An 18,485-nucleotide genomic window follows, 5' to 3' on the forward strand; every position below is an offset into this window, starting at 1 on the left:
TGAGAACAGAGACAAAAAGTTTATCTCCCTACCCTAATATGTAGACATACAATACAGATGAAGTCTAAATGCCAGATAAATGATTGATAACAGAAAGAAATCATTCATTCACTACACAGTTTGGTTGAATTTAAGTTTCTTTTCTGGCATGGTTTTGGTACTATAAAACAATAATACGACAGATCAGAATAATGCCTGCGCTATTCCAATATGTGGTATATCTGTGCTGTTAGTAGTTCTGTAAAGAGCCTTTTCACTGTCTGGACAACAATCAGACATTAGAAGTTTAACAGTCCAAACCCATGACAGAAAAACACACCACAATAAGTTCAGATCATTTCTGACGCTCATTCCCACAAGTAGCCTTTTTCAGGATTTTTCCATTTTTTTCTCTCCACACACTTTGCATGCATTACATCATAGACGCAGGGAACACATGTATCTCCCCTGACTAGTCCAGCTGTCTCAAAAATGAAACAATCAATCTAAATACTGCTTGTTGTATATCTGTAGTCTTTTGTACTGAGGTGCATTAGTAATTTCTTAATGGATTTTTCCATTGTGTGTGTCTTTGTGTATGTGTATGTCAAAAGTTTGTAAAATGTGAGCAGTTCTTTTTCTTGTGTATCTCAAAAACAGCAAATGTTTTCTGGTGTTCGTCTAATTTGCTCATCCTCTGTGTGTTAACAGCATGCCTCTCGACAGAAACACACTTCCCAAAAAGGGACTGAGGTACAACACATTTGCAGCCATATTCCATTTTCAGCTTTTCCTCTTTCACTCAGTCATGTAGATCATAAGTGTACATGCATTTGCATGAAGATTAATATTTCTGATGTCAAGCCTGTTTTCCATGTTGCTTTTCATGTGGCATTACGTGTGACTATCCATAGTAGTGATTCCCTAACAGGTATTCCCGTACCCTAAGAAACAATAATGCAACTGCTGAAGAGTTTGAAAAGAAAGCAGAGAAACAAAAATATAGAAGTGATAATTTTAAAAGTAAAATGGAAGTAAACACTTCAGTTTGTCAGGAGAAATTAATCAATAATCTGGTTTAAATAATTAATTCATCAAACTGGCTCCTCCTTCTCTTTTGTAGAAAATAAATGATAAGGGGTCAGATGATGCTCAGAATGGTGCATAAGTAGGCTGAGGTGATCATGAAGGTGTAGGTCTGATAGGGCTGCAGGTCAGTGATATTGCTGCTGCTGTGATTTTCCTGCTTTTTCACCAGGGTCAACCTGATAGAAAGGCAGATGTGAAATGTAAAAATGAGGTCAGAGGTCACATGTGACATGATGTTTGGATGCAAGCTATAATGTGATATTTAGAATTCCCACATTCCAGAATCATTTCCTAAATGTTGCCAATACAAACAAAGGCAGCAGAATTTTGAGCAACATTTTAAGGATAAAAGACATTTTATGAAAGTTTGGCCTTATTTGACCTTGAAGGTCAAAGGTCCAAAGAAATGTGATATTTAGAATCTGCATATAATCATTCCCTATATGCCTAAATGTTCTCAATACAAACAACAGCAATAAGAAACATAGCTGTAAATAGCTCTGTACAGCATTATCATCACTTTGACCCTCAGATCAATCTATTGGCCTCCCAGGAGAGGTCAGAGGTTAGTTGTGACATGATATTTTAAATCTTTATTCAGTACTTTCTGTAAATTGACAATACACACCACACTTATAAAAATTGGGACCAATAAATCATTAAGTTGACCTTGAAGACTTTGGATCAGAATTCATTCAAACTTTTTGAGCTATCATACACAAACAGAATGACACGCATGCATGAGCGCTCACACGCGTAAATGCTACCAAAAACACGTCCTTCTTTGGCGTAATTAAAAATGATCTCATGCAGCATTCACATTAAAAGGCCAGATTTGTGCACAAATCTAGCTTTGAATTATTTCTCTTTCATTTTATATAACAGACTCAAATTAGATTCAAATTAAATTCTGACTTCCTTTAATTGAGGCAACAACAACATAAAAAAAAAAACAGTATGACTGCTGTCTCTGGGATGATGAGGGAGCAGTGTGTTTTTCCATCTGTCTACATGTCTGCCTCTCTGTGCTCATCCTAATCCTATACTCATCTCATGCAAAGTTAGAAATGTGGCAAACGCGGCCACTGTGACACAGCAGTTCTCGCTCAGCTCCCGAAAATGGCTCAAACCTTCCTGTAACATGTGCTCTGTTAGCTCAGGTGGGTGTAGAATGAATGTTTTGAATTTAGCAGCAGCTAAATGGACAGAGACAGAAGCACCATGACCTATTCATCACAGTGGCACAACTGATACAGGGAACAGCCTCTGCAGCCAATTATACAGCACTGCTAGAGAAGTGCTGGAGGTTGCATGCTGGGGTCAAACCGTTCTTTCATTTTTAGAGCATTTAGTGCTCATGCTGTCTGCAGCCTAAAAGCGCCTATCTGATCTCGTACAACACTTTAGCCTGTTTGGATGGATGCTCAGTGCAGTCTTTGAAAAGTCTGTATTGACCACAAACATTTATGGTCATCTGTTTACATCTTAAACATGCCAAATAGCTCTTATATAAACTGTAGATTTTCTACATGGGGAGCTTAGATTAATAGATTTGCTTCCTTTAGTCATACATTGTAAATAAGCGGATTGGTTCTGATTATATTTGCACTAAGTATACTGATTCAAACACCAACCCTCAGATATTTCAGTCGTTCCGTTTCAGCTCCAGTGAGAGGCCCAAGCTGCAGTCTGACACCACTCAGAGCAATCTTAGACACCCAATTGCTGCTGGAGAGAATAGGAAGCACAGACACAGGACCAGAGCAGGGTCAGATGTGACAAGCGTAGTAATGGGGGCATTGGAAGGAAGAAGCCGCTGAAAAGAGATGTGTGCAAACTCAATTATCATCCTCAGAGGATTAAATATGGCCGATTGTCATGTGTGCGATAAGGGAGGCTTTAGCTGCTGAGTTTCTCTAGAGTTTGGGAGAGAGGAGATGAACAGCAGAGTCTGAGTGTTTGGCAGCTTTAAGCCTGAGAAGTGTGTCTGTGTATAAAGGCAGTGTGTGTATATATACATATGACTGTGTGTGTGTGTGTGTGTAGATGCATGTATATGAACATCTGTGTGGTATGGCCGAATTTTTTTTTACCATCTGCTCACATGCTTCTACTGTGCAGCTTCATTAAGGCAGAACTGTCTTTCTTTGAGTTTAAAGTGTGTTTTTGTGGGTTTCAGATACCCTACCTCCTCTAGGCAGACATCTCATGAGGAAGGGAAGGAGTGGTTAAGGTCCCATTCAACAGGAGGCCTTCAGGATACTGGCAGCCAGTCCCCACTGTCTCCTCCTGGAGCCTCTTGCACCACCACAGGAAAATACCACTACTCCAACCTCTGTGAGTCAAAAGGAATAAACTCTGTTTGTTGCTCCTAAAATGTGTAACTCTTATCAACAAAGATGATGGTAGACATATGACCACAAAAAAAGTGGGTAAATGTGAAATCTCAGCACTGATCCTGGTACGTTTTTTTTTCCTCTGTGCAGTGAGCCCCACCAACATCAGTCAGTATAACCTGCCACCAGGCAGCAGCAGCAGCATGAGCCGCTCCAACAGCATCCCCACCCAGGACTCCTTTGACCTGTATGGAGAGGGTCACCCACTCGGTGGCAGCGCAACCTCTCTGGAGGATCGACCACGTGCCATCAGCCGCTCTGGCTCATTTAGGGACAGCACTGATGAAGGTGAGATACTCTCATGAAGATTCAGTCTCAATGGACTGTGGTCCAAAACTTTTTAAAATCTAATCTAATCTGTCTCTGTCTTACAGTCCACGGCTCTTCACTGTCTTTGGTCTCCAGCACTTCGTCCCTGTACTCTGCGGTAAGTGACTACGAGGTATGAGAAGGAAGTCCTACCCAGAAGAACTTCTTAAACATATCACATCGTAACAAAATGTATTATTATTTCTGTAATAATGGCATTCCATCAAAACCTTTATATAAATTTCTGCACTGTAATATAACAAAAATATTTAAACTCACAGTTTTAGTTGGGAATGTTCAAAGTACACAGACTGTAACTGTTTCTTCCTCCAGTCACACACAGCAGTCTGAAGACGAAGTTTGTATATCTTCTCTGACTTCCTGTTTTAGCTTCTACACTTTAAGCAGACACTGATTAGATCAAGTCTAAAAAAGTGGAGGGAACTTAAAGTAAGGGTGGCATACTCAGATCACAGCTGAACCACTACTACTGTGCTTCAGCAGTACTAGAGGATACTAGTACTCTAAAAGTTAAGTGTATCTTTAGGAATTTTTAGCGCCCATCAACTTTGTTCTCAAGATGACTGATAATATTATAAAGCAGCTAATGTTCTGTCCATCTGATTTATTCATTTTGGTACATGGACTGGTTCTTTCTGTTGAGCTCCAAACTTCAAATGTATGCATACAAAATAAAACTGTTTGAAATCATCCTTTTTTTTAAAAAAAAGTTTGAAAAGAGCGAGGAACATCTGTTCCATCGTCTCCTCCCGGTGGTGTTCTGCAGCATTCAGTCTTTCCTTTTCCGCTCTGGTTTTAAAGAAGAGAAAAGTAATTTTCCATAACAGCATTTGTCCAAAGAGACTCCAGCAGGTAAGACTGGACAGTTTGGTTTGTGCAGTAATAGCACTCACAGCGCTCGACTCATCTGATTCAGTGAGGCGAGGGATTAGATTTAGGAGAGAAGAATCGATTACCTCACACTCCTGCCTGTCTCAAACTGCACTTGCAATTTGCAAAGTAAAGGCTCAGAGGACAATGATGATCATGATGAGATGGTTTTGTTTGCGAAGTTTCCCCTCAGGTTGAATTAATTTTGTACCATTTCCTGTTTTGTTTTCTTAACTTTCTGTCACTTTAAACCAATGAAAATGCTTTTGGTGCTGTATGTTACTGACTGAACACGTGTCACCAGAGGCAGCAATCATGTTTCTAGCCTGTATTTGCTTGTTTCTTACAGACGGAGGAAAAAGCACACTCAGAGGTAAGGGTGGCTAACATCTGTTTGCATGTATGCTTCCTTTTAGCCGCTTTTGGCTGTACGGTCATATAGTGAGAGCCACTCGCACCTTGAAGCTGCTCAGTACAGCAACTCTGCAGGGTGGGTGAAGGGTGAAGTGCCTTGTGTGTTGCTGTGGGTCCCTGAAGGTTGCTTTTTCACCATTATGTTGTGGGATTTAGTCCAGCATGTCACGCGCATGTCCCTGCTGGCTGATTTTCTGTGTCTGGATGTCTTTATTTATATTCAGAGACAATCTGTGAGTGTCAATCAAAGTATAAACAGTGATATTTATGTCTAATCAATTTGAACCGTGAACGATATAAACATAAGAATATTTTGTGTATAAATGGAAGCTTTAACTCTATGTTGCATTGCTTTTTCTATTCATGCATTGATTTCATCTGGATCATAATTATCTACACATCTTTACTATTCTGCAAAGCTTATTTATTTACTCATTACAAAATTTAAGACGTAACGCATGCCGTGATCTTTGGCTCTTGCTCAAAAATCTTGTTCAGTTTATCACTGATTCTTCTTTGATTTTCCAGTTTTGTGGTTTGCGTTTCTAATTTCCTCCCTTTTCTCTGTACGTGTGCTTTAAGCTCGGGTCTGGATCAAACAGTGAGAGCAAACGCACCGCAGTGTTTGTCTTAACCCCGCCAGACAAATGAGAGTGTGGTATTGGGCATGGATGATGAGAAACAAGCATCCAAAACAAATAATAAAAAGAACACGGCTGATATTTTTGAGTGACTGAATAAAAATCTTAATCTTATCGTTTCAAAGCTGCCATTGAAACATGTTGGAAAAGGGAGAGAAATATTCTTTTTCATTGTCAGTATGTATGCAAATGTTACAGCGTGGTAATTCAAACTGACAGAAATAAATATTAATCCAAAAAAAAAAAAAAAACTGTTCATACTTTCTTGCTCTGTGCTATCTACTAAACTGAGACATCTGCCATGTTGTGAATTATATGAGTATGAATTTTGACCCATCTCAGGTCTACTTGTTTGCATTTCCTTGCTTTGCTGCACAAACCATGAAAAGAACAGTGCTGTGGCTTGTTGATAATCTCTGTCTCACCTGCCACATCAGCACTTGCTGTTTGATGGAGGCATGCAACATAGTGTTAATTTTAACTCTTTTCTTTTCAATCAAGGGCCAAACAGTCCAAAATTCCACGGTAATCCCCCACACTTTATGTTCACACTTCACTCCAGTGTTTTTTTTTAAACTGTTTCCCATGTACCTGCACAGTTTTTTCTTCTTTTTTTTTTTTTTTTTTTACATCAGAATTATGACCATGGGAGTTGCAAGTTCAAAACCTGTTTACATCAGAGTCAGTTATTTTCTTCATGGTTTTTAGGAGCATTAACCAAATGTTTACCTTTGCCTTTTCCTTCCCAACACAGCAAATCAGAAAGCTGCGTCGGGAGCTGGACGCCTCTCAGGAGAAGGTTGCAACTCTGACATCTCAGCTGGCTGCCAACGTGAGTTTGTTTACTTCAAAATGTGCCGTCAAAACAGCCCGCGCATTTGCATGATAACCTGCTGTCAGAGTTTTTATGGGAGGCATCGCCTGTCGAAGGAGGAATACAAATCTTTAAGACGCTCTCTAAATCCTTTTCTCTGTGTTTGGAGCCCTCGTGTGTGTGTTTACTTTTGCCTGTTTGATTTGGTAGGTTTGTGTGTGTTTTCTTGTCCCTGGTTGGCGTGTTTCCTTGTGTGTGTGCTTGTGTGTATCATACAGCAAGGATTGTCTGTCTGCTTTTGTCTCAGCTGGTGGGTTTTCTCCCAGATTCAATCAAGCAGAGAGAATCAAATAGAGATAGATGGCTGGAGAAAGAGAACAGTGAGATGAGGATAAGTGAATCTAGACTCAAGTGCGTCATGCGTGGGTGAAACGGAGTGAGATGCAGCGACCTCCAAACCCCAGACAAAGTCTTTGTGGTGGGATTTAGTTAGACAGACTCCAGCATCTGACCCCACCTCCTCACCCTCAATGCCAAGTGTCTGATCATGCGTGGATGCAGACGGGGTGTTCGCTTCAGTCCCACACTTTGATCACAGAGTTGTGCAAAGCTGAAATTGAAGGCAGGCAAACGTAACGAGCGGATGAGAAAGACGTTTCTTTATAAAGAGTTACAGCAGAACAACTTTGCTGGAAGTGTACCACTGCATCCTTTATGTTCTCTGCTGACATCAGTGGAGTGAGAAATTTTTCAGCTGAGACAAAAGGATTCATAGATATTTAAAACATGATCAGGATGCACTATATGTCAGTCTTTCCTGTTTGATAGTTGAACGATCAGCCTGATGCAGAAGCATTTGCTGTTTACGAGACACAGAAGTGTTGGGAAGTCATGTCAGTCAGGTGTGACATAATGGATAGATGGAGTTTAACAGTTTGTGGTTTCACTGTCTTTGGCCTCTCTGTGTTCAGTCTAATTAAAAAAAATCTGAGGGCATCCACAGGGAATCATTAGAGGTGTAACACTTCTCCAGGTTCATGGTTTGGTTTCATTTGTAAATAGAATAAATCAAAAGGGAAAACACATTTTGAAAAATAATTTTTACCTCAGGCATCCTCACTTTATCATAATTGGATCACAGTCTAAAAAAACTTTGATATCTGATATTTTGATGATCCATTTCGTTATTGAAGGACTCATTAACCAGAATAACATGCTTTAACTTTCTAATTTGCATGAGCAAAATGCAGCATCAGTATGTTCTAATTAGCATATTATTTAAACAAAGCTTGTACGGTGACCCTGAGAGTTCAAACACACTGCAACTTTAAAAATCCAACTAATAGAAAAATGCTGCAAAAGCACACAAAACACAATGGAAATAGAGAAAAAAAGCACAAAAGTTCACCAAAAAAAACCCCCAAACAAACAAAAAAAAGCACCTCACAAAACACAACAGAAGTGTTTTTGGGGAGATAATAACACAACAGAACAGTTAGCTGGAGCTGTTGCAGTTCTGAGAAGAAGAAGAACAAAAAAGCTACAACTGTGAAAAAGGAAGACTCATTACATAACCTAACTTACAGTTGTTGTCATGAAGTCTTTTAGCTATTAAATCACCTGATCCCTAAATCATTAAATATTTCCAGTGACTGCTTGTATAACAATAACACCTTTTTAAAAAATTTGTTTCTATTTAATTATTTGTCTTGTTGAGGTGGATGGTGTGAATGATTAAAGGCAGCTGTGCTGAGTAACACAGCCAGTGTAATGTGGCTAATGTGCTGAGTGATTAATTAAGTGCTGCTGCTCGTTTTCAGTTATTATTGTTGGATGCATTTTTAAACTGTTTTTGCCAACACTGGTAAATACATACCTGCATGTTTTTAACAGAGAGATCAGCAGTGTAGCACATTCAGCTTTGGCTGTGCTTCACTCTGTGGTGCTTCGACATGCTTCATAATACACATCAGAATAGCAGCAATGAAGGCATTTTATATTTTTAAAGAATCCTTGAAGAGATGAGTCAGTGTTAGGAGTCTGTAGATGTCATGAAATCCTTTATGCGTTATCACTGCTTGTTTTGATGGACGTGTTTATTGAGGCTTTGGATGGCTACAAGACTGTGAGTCAACTGCTTTCAAAATTTTTGAGCATTTTTATTGTACAATAAAATACCTGTACGCTATAATACCTGTACCTGTTCCCACATTTTTGGGCACATGCTGTCCATACTACAATAATTAAAAAAAGACTGAAAATCACACAGAGACTAATACAAACTACACAAACTAAACATTTTCAAACAACAAACTAAACTGAAATGAGTAAACACTCTGGAAACTAACTGAGACTAAACTGACTTAAACACAAAAAGTCAAAATGAAATAAAAATAAAATCCTTTAACAGACCGAGGCACATTTTTAATGTCTTGCAGTGAAACATCACATTTATGAATATCTGAAGAGTTGGTTGTGGTTCACATGCATACAGTACAGCCCTCCCACACCACAGGCCGGGGTTTACGCTGTCTGTGGTCTTTATATAAAAGCAGGTTCAGATCTTCTGGCAACCTTAGCCAACTGCTGTGAGTCTCACCCATAAAAATTGTTTGTTTTGGCAGAACTAAAAATATGTTACTGATAGATTTGGTATTAATGTCAACATCTCATAATGTTAACAGAAAATGTAAGCTGATTACATTTTATGCAAAATCTGAATTTTAATAGATGAGGAGTTGCACTTTAGAACACTGTGTTGTGTCATCACATCTTGAAATTAGCTGGCAGTGTAAAATGTGACTAGTGTTATACCTTATCATGCTAACCCATAATGTAAGCACCGGGACAACAGAAACCCACATGTGCTCGTGGCATGTTCTGGAACTGCCTCACATTATATCTACATGACAGCGTGGTGGGTTGCTGGTGCAATAAGCTCATCTCATCCTCTCAGTGGGGAGCTGCGACTCTGTGGAAATATCAGCCTCAGGAGCCCTCAGATGCTCTCCACCCACAGTCCAAATCTCATTGTGGTGTGCAAGACCTGCCAGAGACATCACTTTATCATCTCTGTTACTTCCCACGCTCTCACGTGTAGAGGTCTGTGTATAGGTGCACAAATTAAAACGTACACAATGGCCACTGGTTGCAAATATAAAAACTCAGATTTGCAACAGAAGTATCATTAAATGCTTGAGAAAATACTTGCAAATGCAAGTATGTGCAAATAAAAGTGGAAGGGTGCTTTTAAAATGTCAGCGTCTCAGGAGGAAGTCAAGCTTTTAAAATCATTTGAAGCTGTGTAACATCTTGCTTCCTCATTTTGTAGCCATTTATTTCATAATGGTTATAAGTGTAAAATAAAATGTCATTTACATTTGTGTGTGACTTTCAGTTCAGCCCACATTATTTTGCGGGCGTGACGAGCAGCTCCAAGCATCAAACTGTCAGAGGATTTTTTTCCCAGCTGACAGAAGCATGCAGGCCTTTAACGAGAGTTTAACAATGAAAATCACGAGAAGGCAAACGATGCATTTTAAGGCTTCGGGGGTTAGGTGTCATGTTTCCGTGCCATGCTTCGGTGACTTGGTGCTTTTTCATTTCATTCACATAATTTACAAAAGAGAGCCAAAGAGGAAGTGTGCAGTGATTGAGGTCATCTTATTGTGATCTCATTACACCTGCTGTGCCACTGCTGCCATGATTATTATCATCTTTTCCTGGGTTTGTGCAGGAAATTGAGTTTTGATCCTATATGTTAGCACACAGTGTGCCACAGTCAGTGTTCTCATCCTGCTTTTAAAAACACCTATAGCCATCTTTTTGATAAACTATGTATTTTTGGTTGTATTGGAGCAAAATAGAGCAGAATTAGCAAAACCGACAGCCCATCCTGCCGAAGGGATTAAGGGGGCAAAAGTATTAGTCAGTATTTTCTTTCAACCATGAAGGGGATTGGTTTTCCTGCCTTGGCTGACATTAAATTGAGTTTAAGAATTCATACAGGCAACCCTCCTCCCCCTCAATTTCTTTCTTCTCACCCTGACCTTCTTCCCTCCCGTTTTTTTTACCTTTCCTGCTCAGCTTAAGAAAGAGTCCGCCCACCCAATATTTCCTCTTCTTATTCCTTTCCTTTTCCTCCTCCTAGATTTTGGTCCTCCTCCTTTCGTCACCTCCCCCTTGTTTTTGTACTGTACTGAAGTGTAGGATGTAACCCAGCAGTAGTTGCTGGCTTTGAACACCAAAGTCGTGACTGTGTTGTGTACCTCGTCTGAAGTGGCATCAAGTCGCACTGACATCAAGGACTTTCTCCTCATCTAGTTCTCTGGTTTGGCCTACCATCAACCTTTACCTGAGACCCCAGGATCAGGACAAGGGTCAGAAAACTCTGCCTGGCTCAGGTCTCAGGAATAGGACAGATGGTTCAGCCCTGGGATACAGTAGAGTTTGATTGGTGCCTCCTTCAGGGCTGACAGTTGGGCTGGGGGTGATGAGTTGGAGCTCACAGGTGGAGTTGGAAAGAGATGTGGAGTTAGAGGGATGTGTTGGAACAGTTGGCATTTCTAAAGGTCAAGACCTACGCTGATTCAGCCAGGGACACAGAGTGGAAGAGGCAGCACAGGGTGCTGCTCTGTGTGTGTGTGTCTATTTCTGGATGTGGATGGGAAACATGAGGACTTCTCTCATTTATTTCACAGCTGTTAGATGCTAGATCAGGAACAAATGCTGCTGAATTCAGTAAATGAAAGTATAAGTGTGTGTGTGTGAGTGTGTGTGTGTGTGTGTGTGTGTGTGTGTGTGTGTGTGTGTGTGTGTGTGTGTGTGTGTGTGTGTGTGTGTGTGTGTGTGTGGCAGAGATTGTCTGATCTGTCTGGGCATTCTTCCCACCTCCCTGTGACACACCAGGCTTGACAGGTGTCTCAGGGTCTCTTGCTTAGAATGGGAGAATGAGCTGGCAACACACACACACACACATACACACACACACAGTCTCAGATTTGAACATGCACACAAAGGTACAGGCAGCCTTGATGAACATAAGGCTTCAACAGACCTCTCTATAAACACATATCGATAAAACACATGCACAAACAAGTCCAGACCCACACAGGCACACACATGCACACGCACAAACCACGGTTTGAGCAGAGCAGATGGCATGATGCTGCTAAACATTCGCCATCTTTCAGGTGTCAGCCTTTATCTGATCTGTGTGCCATCTTTTTCTCTGTTCATTCTTCTTCATATTAGTGCAGAGATGCAGAGCGATGTCTCTGGTTTATGCTCAAATCCACGACGATTATTTCACAGCAATAAGATGCAGCAGTGAAGTCGTATAAAATGCTCCATCGTCTTGTTGTGAACTTGTCCTTGAAATCTGAGAGAGATTCAAAGCGAAGGAGCACTTTTTTTAAGCCAGATATCTCAGCAGCAGTTCTTTATCACCTACACGGAGCCTCCTCAGGACGGCACAGCAGGGGCCTTTAGACTGGTGGCCAAATAAAATTTCCACACCCAACCTCTTTCTGTCCTCAGTCATCAAGCGAAAACTCACTTCAAAGTTATCATCGCCTACCAGCAGACCAACTCAGCCATTCTCTGTTGGAGCTCTTTTTTCAACAGGGATTTTTTTATTACTATTGATTTATAAATGGGAAAGTAAGAACTGTTCATTGTACTGAGATTAGGTTTTGTAGTTTGCATGGAGAATGTGTGTGTGTGTGTTTTAAGAAGGACGTAAATAGTGAGTAAATGCATGTCACCCTGCACTGAGCCAGTAGCAAAGATTAAGTTTTTATATCTTCCTGTGTCTGCAGGCTCACCTGGTGGCAGCCTTTGAGAAGAGTCTGAGTAACATGACCTGCCGCCTGCAGAGCCTCACCATGACTGCTGAGCAGAAGGTACAGGAGCTTATTCCTGGATTTAAAATGCACTGCATGTGAACTCCAAAACGCATTACAGAGAGAAGTAATGATTAGAAATGTGCAGCTGTGTGTCACTGAAATACTAAAGTAGAAAGTATCAATCTGGAGGGTGGTGGCTGTGCATTAATAATAATATATTTAAGGTTTTCTGCTGAGGGTTTTTACTTGGTAAAGTTTCAGTCCTTGAACATTTCTCTAATAGTTCTCTGAACCTTAACCAAAGTTGTTTGACATGCTTATGCGACAACATTCTGTGCTTTACACGTAAGTTAAAGTATCCATGTAAGAGTTCAGCACAAACTATAAAATTTAGGACCAAAACTATGTTTAAAGTCTTTCCTTCATCATTTTTTGCTCTCAGCTGTTTTTTCCCCTCTTGAACTTCAGAAGAGCTTGAAAAGAACTGAAACTCTCATCACAGCAGCAGCAGCAGCGATATGTTCTCAGACATGCCCCCTACCACAAATTAAAATTGCTCCCCTCTGTTCACATGTACACACAAAAAGCTGACAAGCCCTGGCTGCTTTTTAATCCTCTATAAATTAAAGCAGACTGGGATCTGGTGAGATGCCTTTGCCAAACAAGGCCATCCTAAGTTTTAATTAAAGCAGCAACCCTATCTGCTGCTCTCAGTGAGTTTGGGGGAAAAACAGAATGAGAGTGTCCCTTTATGTGATCGAATGGAGCGCTCCTTATTCTAAGCAGGTGGTGCTGGCTTTGGGGCAAATCTGCTCCGAGACTCCTGGATCTTTAAAATACCCTCCCCCCAATTGTTTTGTTCTCCTATTCCCTTCCACAGAAATCTGTTCTCAGTCATCTAACTAACAGGATGTTCCAACAATTTTTAGTGCTTCATCCTTTTTTAAAAACATCCTGGCCTGGCCACTGATTTTTAAGCTTGTAATGTCTGTTTTATTTAGACTGCAGAGACTGCGTTTCCTCAGAAGTACCATTTTCTGTGTTCACTTCAGAAATGAAAAAAACAGCACCTCCTGTTCTCCCTCTTTTTTCCTGACTAAAGGAGTCTGAGTTGGCAGAGTTGAGGGAGACGATAGAGATGCTGAAGACCCAGAACACAGACGCCCAAACGGCTATCCAGGTGGCGCTCAACGGCCCGGACCACCTCCACAAAGGTGATGAAGCCAGCAGGAGACAAAATTTGATCACGTTTTGATAAGTGGATGCATTTTTATCCCGCTTGGCTCCACGGGGAACTGAACCCTTATTTGAAGATTTTGTGCTGTATCAGTGAGTTTTGAAAAGCTTTGACTTTTTGTCCCTGAATCTGGTTTTGTAAAGATTTTTGCATAATTAATTTTTCAAGTATCCTGACTCCTCATTATTCAAACTAATCTGAGACCAGCATAGCAGCACTTGGGTTTTCATTGCACTAAAGAAAGCTTTTTCCTGTCCTTTTCCAGATCTGCGGATCAGACGGCAGCACTCTTCAGAAAGTATGTCCAGCATTAACAGCGCAGCCAGTCATTCCAGTATGGGCAGCTTAGGCAAGGATGCCGAAGACAAAAAGAAGAAGAAGAAGAGCTGGGTAGGTGTAGAGACGAAGAATGAGAAAAGGCAGTGACACTAAAGCTTCAAAAGAAAACTGAGTCCAAATATAGAGCAAAACTCAAGACCAGAACTCAAGCCTGCCATATTTCCAGCGGCTAACAGTGGCTGGGCAGTGGGTCTCATCACATACTCATCATAACAGGAGGCCATAGTCACCATGCTGTCACCCTGTTTCTTTGTATATAAAAGTGGCTGTAATTCCTAAACAGTTCACGCAAGACTTTTGTTAAACTTCTTGAATCAAAGCTGAAAGTCTGAACTTCAAACACATCTTGATTGAAAACCCAGCGTGATGGTTTCATTGTCCAAATAATTCTGACCCTGAATGTGATTCTCACTTCATCGTGCCCTTAGTAAAACTGAGATTCACACCACTAAAAAGGATTTTATTCCCATGATTAACTTGGTGTTTCTCTGTCTAGTATTTGCTTTTTTAATGCAAAATGCCAGAATTTCTTTTTTTAAAAAGCATCCAACAGAAGAGCCGAAAAAATAAATAAAAACATCTCATTGAATATTTTTTTATTTAGAATATTTTCACTCTGCCATTTTTGGGTGCTTTGAGATTATTCTATGCAGGAGTCTTTTAATGTCTGGCTAGCATTCATTTGCTGCAGCCAAAGGATGCTTTATATTTTTACATGAAGATATCCTGACATTGTTGAAGCTGGATTGGGTGAAAACCCTTCTGCATTATTCAGCAGCATTAAAGCTATTTTAGATATGCTCAATATGCCCACATTAAAAGATTAAATGTCTTCTTTGCATTAAAAAAAGACGTTTTTGAGGCTTTATCAAATAAAGTGATTGTACCGTTGCTCTCACTGAAAGTCAGCTAGAATGCATTGAATGCTGCATTAAATATACATCCCTGAGCTCAGAAGGACTTGATTTAGTTGGTCTTTATTTGCTCATTACTGCAAATCAAAGCAGATGGCTCAGCTGTGTTTTTGCTACTCTGATTTTTTTTTAATGTCTGCTCATTCCTTTAGGCTTATGTGACTGAGCCACTCTGTGAATAACTGGTTGATTCACTTGTGATCAAGTCACCATGTGCCTTCAATATCTAGTATTTAGTCATATTTTGAGTTCAGATGCATCTGAGGGTTGAGTCCGTGCAGAGGGTCAAACATAATGACCCACATTGAAGTCATTGTTTAAGAAGCACTCAGTGACGACTGCATGCAGATGAGGTTGGAAGAGAAGCCACTAATGTCATGCACACAGAGGTTCAACCTGAGAAAAAGAGTCCAGTTTCTGCCCAGAGGTTAGAGAAGTGCTTTTTGAATCTCTAGTTCTGGGTAGAAGAGAAACACTTCTCAAAAAATATCCTGTCAAAGTGCTTTTGAGAAAAGCTCTTAATCCCTCAGTTACACAATTGGACTTGGTCAAGCTTGGAGGTGTAAAACAGCATGACATACAGCTTTATTCCTCCAGCTCTCCTGCAAAGCTTGTTTAAAAGCTGTCATTTTGGGGAAAAAACTGAAACAGAGTTTCTTTGTTGGCTCAGCTGTCCAAAATGCACCTTCACTGAGGTTGAATCCTAGTCTCAGATGTATGATTAAAAACAGTTTTCCTTCAACTGACAAATGTGTCTATTTAAAGTAAAGGAAAAAATGGCAAATTTATTCCAAAACATCCACAACCATAAGGCCTTTTCCCCTTCTGTGCTCTTCTGTCTAATTTCACTGTACAAGCAGCTCAGCATCCCCGGCTGAGAGCTGCGATTTGCTGCAGTCCCCTGAGTGAGACAGATGACATATTAGAAGTTCTGTCGCAGCCAAAGAGCACAGAACTAGAGCGAGTCTCCTGCTGCAATGCAAAACGCCTGCCCTTGAAAGGAAATGCATGCTAACAGCGCAAAAGTTCACCACCAGAACTGCCATGTCACCCCTCACCCCAGAAAAAAAGAAGAGAAAGAAAGGAAGGAAGGCCGGCCTCATGAATACCAATCAATTCCTTATTTAAGCAGCAATTAATTATTCATTTGCATAAACTCTTCCTCAGTGTATCATAGCTGGAGGACAGAGTTGAATTGACGGTAGTGAAGGTGGCAAGGGAAGCACATGAAGGCACATTGTTTGTGTTTTGCAGGTTGGATAAAGTTGTATATTGTTATCCAACTCATGATCTAAACTGTAAATGGCTGATTGTGGGTCTTCTGAGTGGCGGTCTTGTAAAATGTTGAATATTCTGTATTGTGTATCATCTTGCTGACTTGATGTTGCATCCCATCCCAACAGAGGGAATGTAACGGTAATACCATTCATCGTGATTGTCATCATTCTTGCTACAGCAGTAACTGTACTTCCTCAGTGAAGCAGCGATAGTTGCAGCAGTTAGCTTTGATCAGTGCTGAGTCTCCTGCAGAGGGGTGTCAGCTGAGCAGGAGTGTGTGCTTGTGGCTTAACGTTGGGTGTGTTTTGCATCTCCAGGTGGCCGATTCCCTCCCGGCTCAGGTCAGTGGTTCCCAGTGTGTCTCCTGTTTGCGTGCAGTGATTCCTCATCTTCACTTCCTTTGCTCCCACATTTGTCCTGCCTTCTCCCCTCTTAGAGCAACCTCTTCCTTTTTCTGAGAACGTCGGCATGGATGCAGTGACCTTCCCCTTTCCCCCTTGTTTGTCCTTTTTCCTCTTCCTCCCTTCTTCATTTTGACTGCCTGTTCATCTCTAATTTTTTAGGGACATTAAAAAGCCTGCCCCCCCCCCCCTTCCATTCTCATCTCTACTCATGGCCTTGCTTCTTTGCCTTTTTATCTAAACCAGACAGTGGCCATTGCTTGGAAACAGCACGGAGTAACTTCCTGACAAGATGTGATATCATCAGGAATGATATGAAGTGACATGATATGACTGAGGAGGTTAGCAGGGCCAGTGCTGACGTTTCTGCCCCTGTGTGTTTGTGTTATGTGTGTTGCAGTTACGGAGCTCCTTCAAGCAAGCGTTCAGCAAGAAGAAAACCAAATCGCAGTCGGCCCACGATGAGATGGAGGAGATGACCGACTCTCTGCCGTCGTCGCCCAAACTGCAGCACGACAACAGGCAGGGCAGTATTGCCACGCTGCGCTCTTCACCCTCCACCACAGAGTGAGTAAATGTGCATGCATCCACTCTCACACAGTAGTACACATATAAGACATTTTGCTCTGTGTATACAGTGCATAATAATTAAAATCCACAGTTGTCTTATTTGTTCCTTGTAATTGTTTTTGATGTTTTTGTTTCCCTTTAACAAATGTCTTTAAACCCTCACCTCACTTTTCTTTTCTCTTTCCTCCAATCACTCTGTGTTCATCATTTCTTTACTATTTCTCCACCCGCTGTAGCAAGTGCGTTTGCGATAGCAAGTCCTCCCCCGTTTGGATGCCAAAGAAAAAGCAAAATGGTTTTGTGGTCTACAAGCACAGATCTCGGTAACAGGCACTGAGTGGCATGCTCCCTGGGAGTGTGTTTGCAGTGGTTTGTGTTTGTGTGGCGTTCTTCTGCATATTAGTGCTGTGCTCCAGGACACAGGCTCAACCAGTTCTGAGATATGCAAAAGTAACAGGAAGATTAATAGATGGTGGAAAGCATAACTTATTTTGTGTTGTTAGAAGTGCCAGAAAAAAAATTGTAGACACGACAAACAATACAGACGTTTCACAAGCATGCTGGTTACTGTGCAGGTTAAGAGGCCTGAAAGGCTCAGCATGTGCAGATTTTTGAATTTTAAATGGCAAAGTAAATCATGTGTTTTTGAAATAGCAAAATAGGAGTTTGACAACTTTTATTGTTTGAACGGTTGATTATGAAAATAACTGAATCTCTGTCATTATGATGACACCTCAGCACATCAGCTGCACTAAAAAAAGGCTTTAGTTTACTCTAAAATCATCTCTGTCCATTGTTAGAACTGAAATTGACGTATTTCTCTTTCCTGTAAAATTGTTTGGCTAAAAACCTGGAGTATTATCAGTGGGAGCGATTTGCTGTACCAAATGCTCAACTTTCCCTGTTCACCCATGTGATACCAGCCTTATATGATCTTCACCACTGACTCAGGCTTCCCTCTGAACTTCAGCTTTCTTGTTCCCTTTAAGTGCATATTCTCCAGACTCTGTGTATGTGCTTGGTATAACCCTAAAGGTGAGCCCTCCTCCTCCCTGTGTGTAATCCCACTTTCAGGCTATGTGAATGCACCGAGGCTGAGGCAGAAATCATCCTCCAGCTGAAGAACGAGCTGAGGGAGAAAGAGCTCAAGTTGACAGATATCCGCCTGGAGGCACTTAGCTCTGCCCACCACCTGGACCAGATCCGAGAGGCCATGAACCGCATGCAGGTGAGGTTAAACTCAAATAAATCTTAACTAAAATGGCAATAAATCTTATAGCTTTGGAAAGCCTGTTTATTTCCCCGTCAATGGAGCCACATTTGTAAGGAAAATGCATTTTGGATTGAGCAGCAGAGTTGAGTATGTG

General features: G+C 40.9%; 1 protein-coding gene across 3 annotated transcripts in view; it reads left to right on the forward strand.

Moving 5' to 3' along the window:
- nav3 (neuron navigator 3) overlaps positions 1–18,485 on the forward strand; it is a 178,825-nt gene that overhangs the window by 147,588 nt on the left and 12,752 nt on the right. For 2 of the 3 annotated variants that reach the window (XM_030719892.1, XM_030719894.1), the window contains exons 17-29: positions 691–732; positions 3,248–3,405; positions 3,555–3,752; positions 3,839–3,891; positions 5,014–5,037; positions 6,221–6,244; positions 6,474–6,551; positions 12,353–12,436; positions 13,482–13,593; positions 13,882–14,006; positions 16,465–16,488; positions 16,949–17,115; positions 18,193–18,346. In XM_030719892.1, coding sequence (XP_030575752.1) covers positions 691–732; positions 3,248–3,405; positions 3,555–3,752; positions 3,839–3,891; positions 5,014–5,037; positions 6,221–6,244; positions 6,474–6,551; positions 12,353–12,436; positions 13,482–13,593; positions 13,882–14,006; positions 16,465–16,488; positions 16,949–17,115; positions 18,193–18,346 — 1,243 coding nt within the window. The remainder of the gene's footprint in view (positions 1–690; positions 733–3,247; positions 3,406–3,554; positions 3,753–3,838; positions 3,892–5,013; positions 5,038–6,220; positions 6,245–6,473; positions 6,552–12,352; positions 12,437–13,481; positions 13,594–13,881; positions 14,007–16,464; positions 16,489–16,948; positions 17,116–18,192; positions 18,347–18,485) is intronic. The other variant, XM_030719893.1, reaches the window with a different exon arrangement.

The sequence above is a fragment of the Archocentrus centrarchus genome, chromosome 23 (genome assembly GCF_007364275.1).
Source record: "Archocentrus centrarchus isolate MPI-CPG fArcCen1 chromosome 23, fArcCen1, whole genome shotgun sequence".
Classification (NCBI taxonomy): Eukaryota; Metazoa; Chordata; class Actinopteri; order Cichliformes; family Cichlidae; genus Archocentrus; species Archocentrus centrarchus.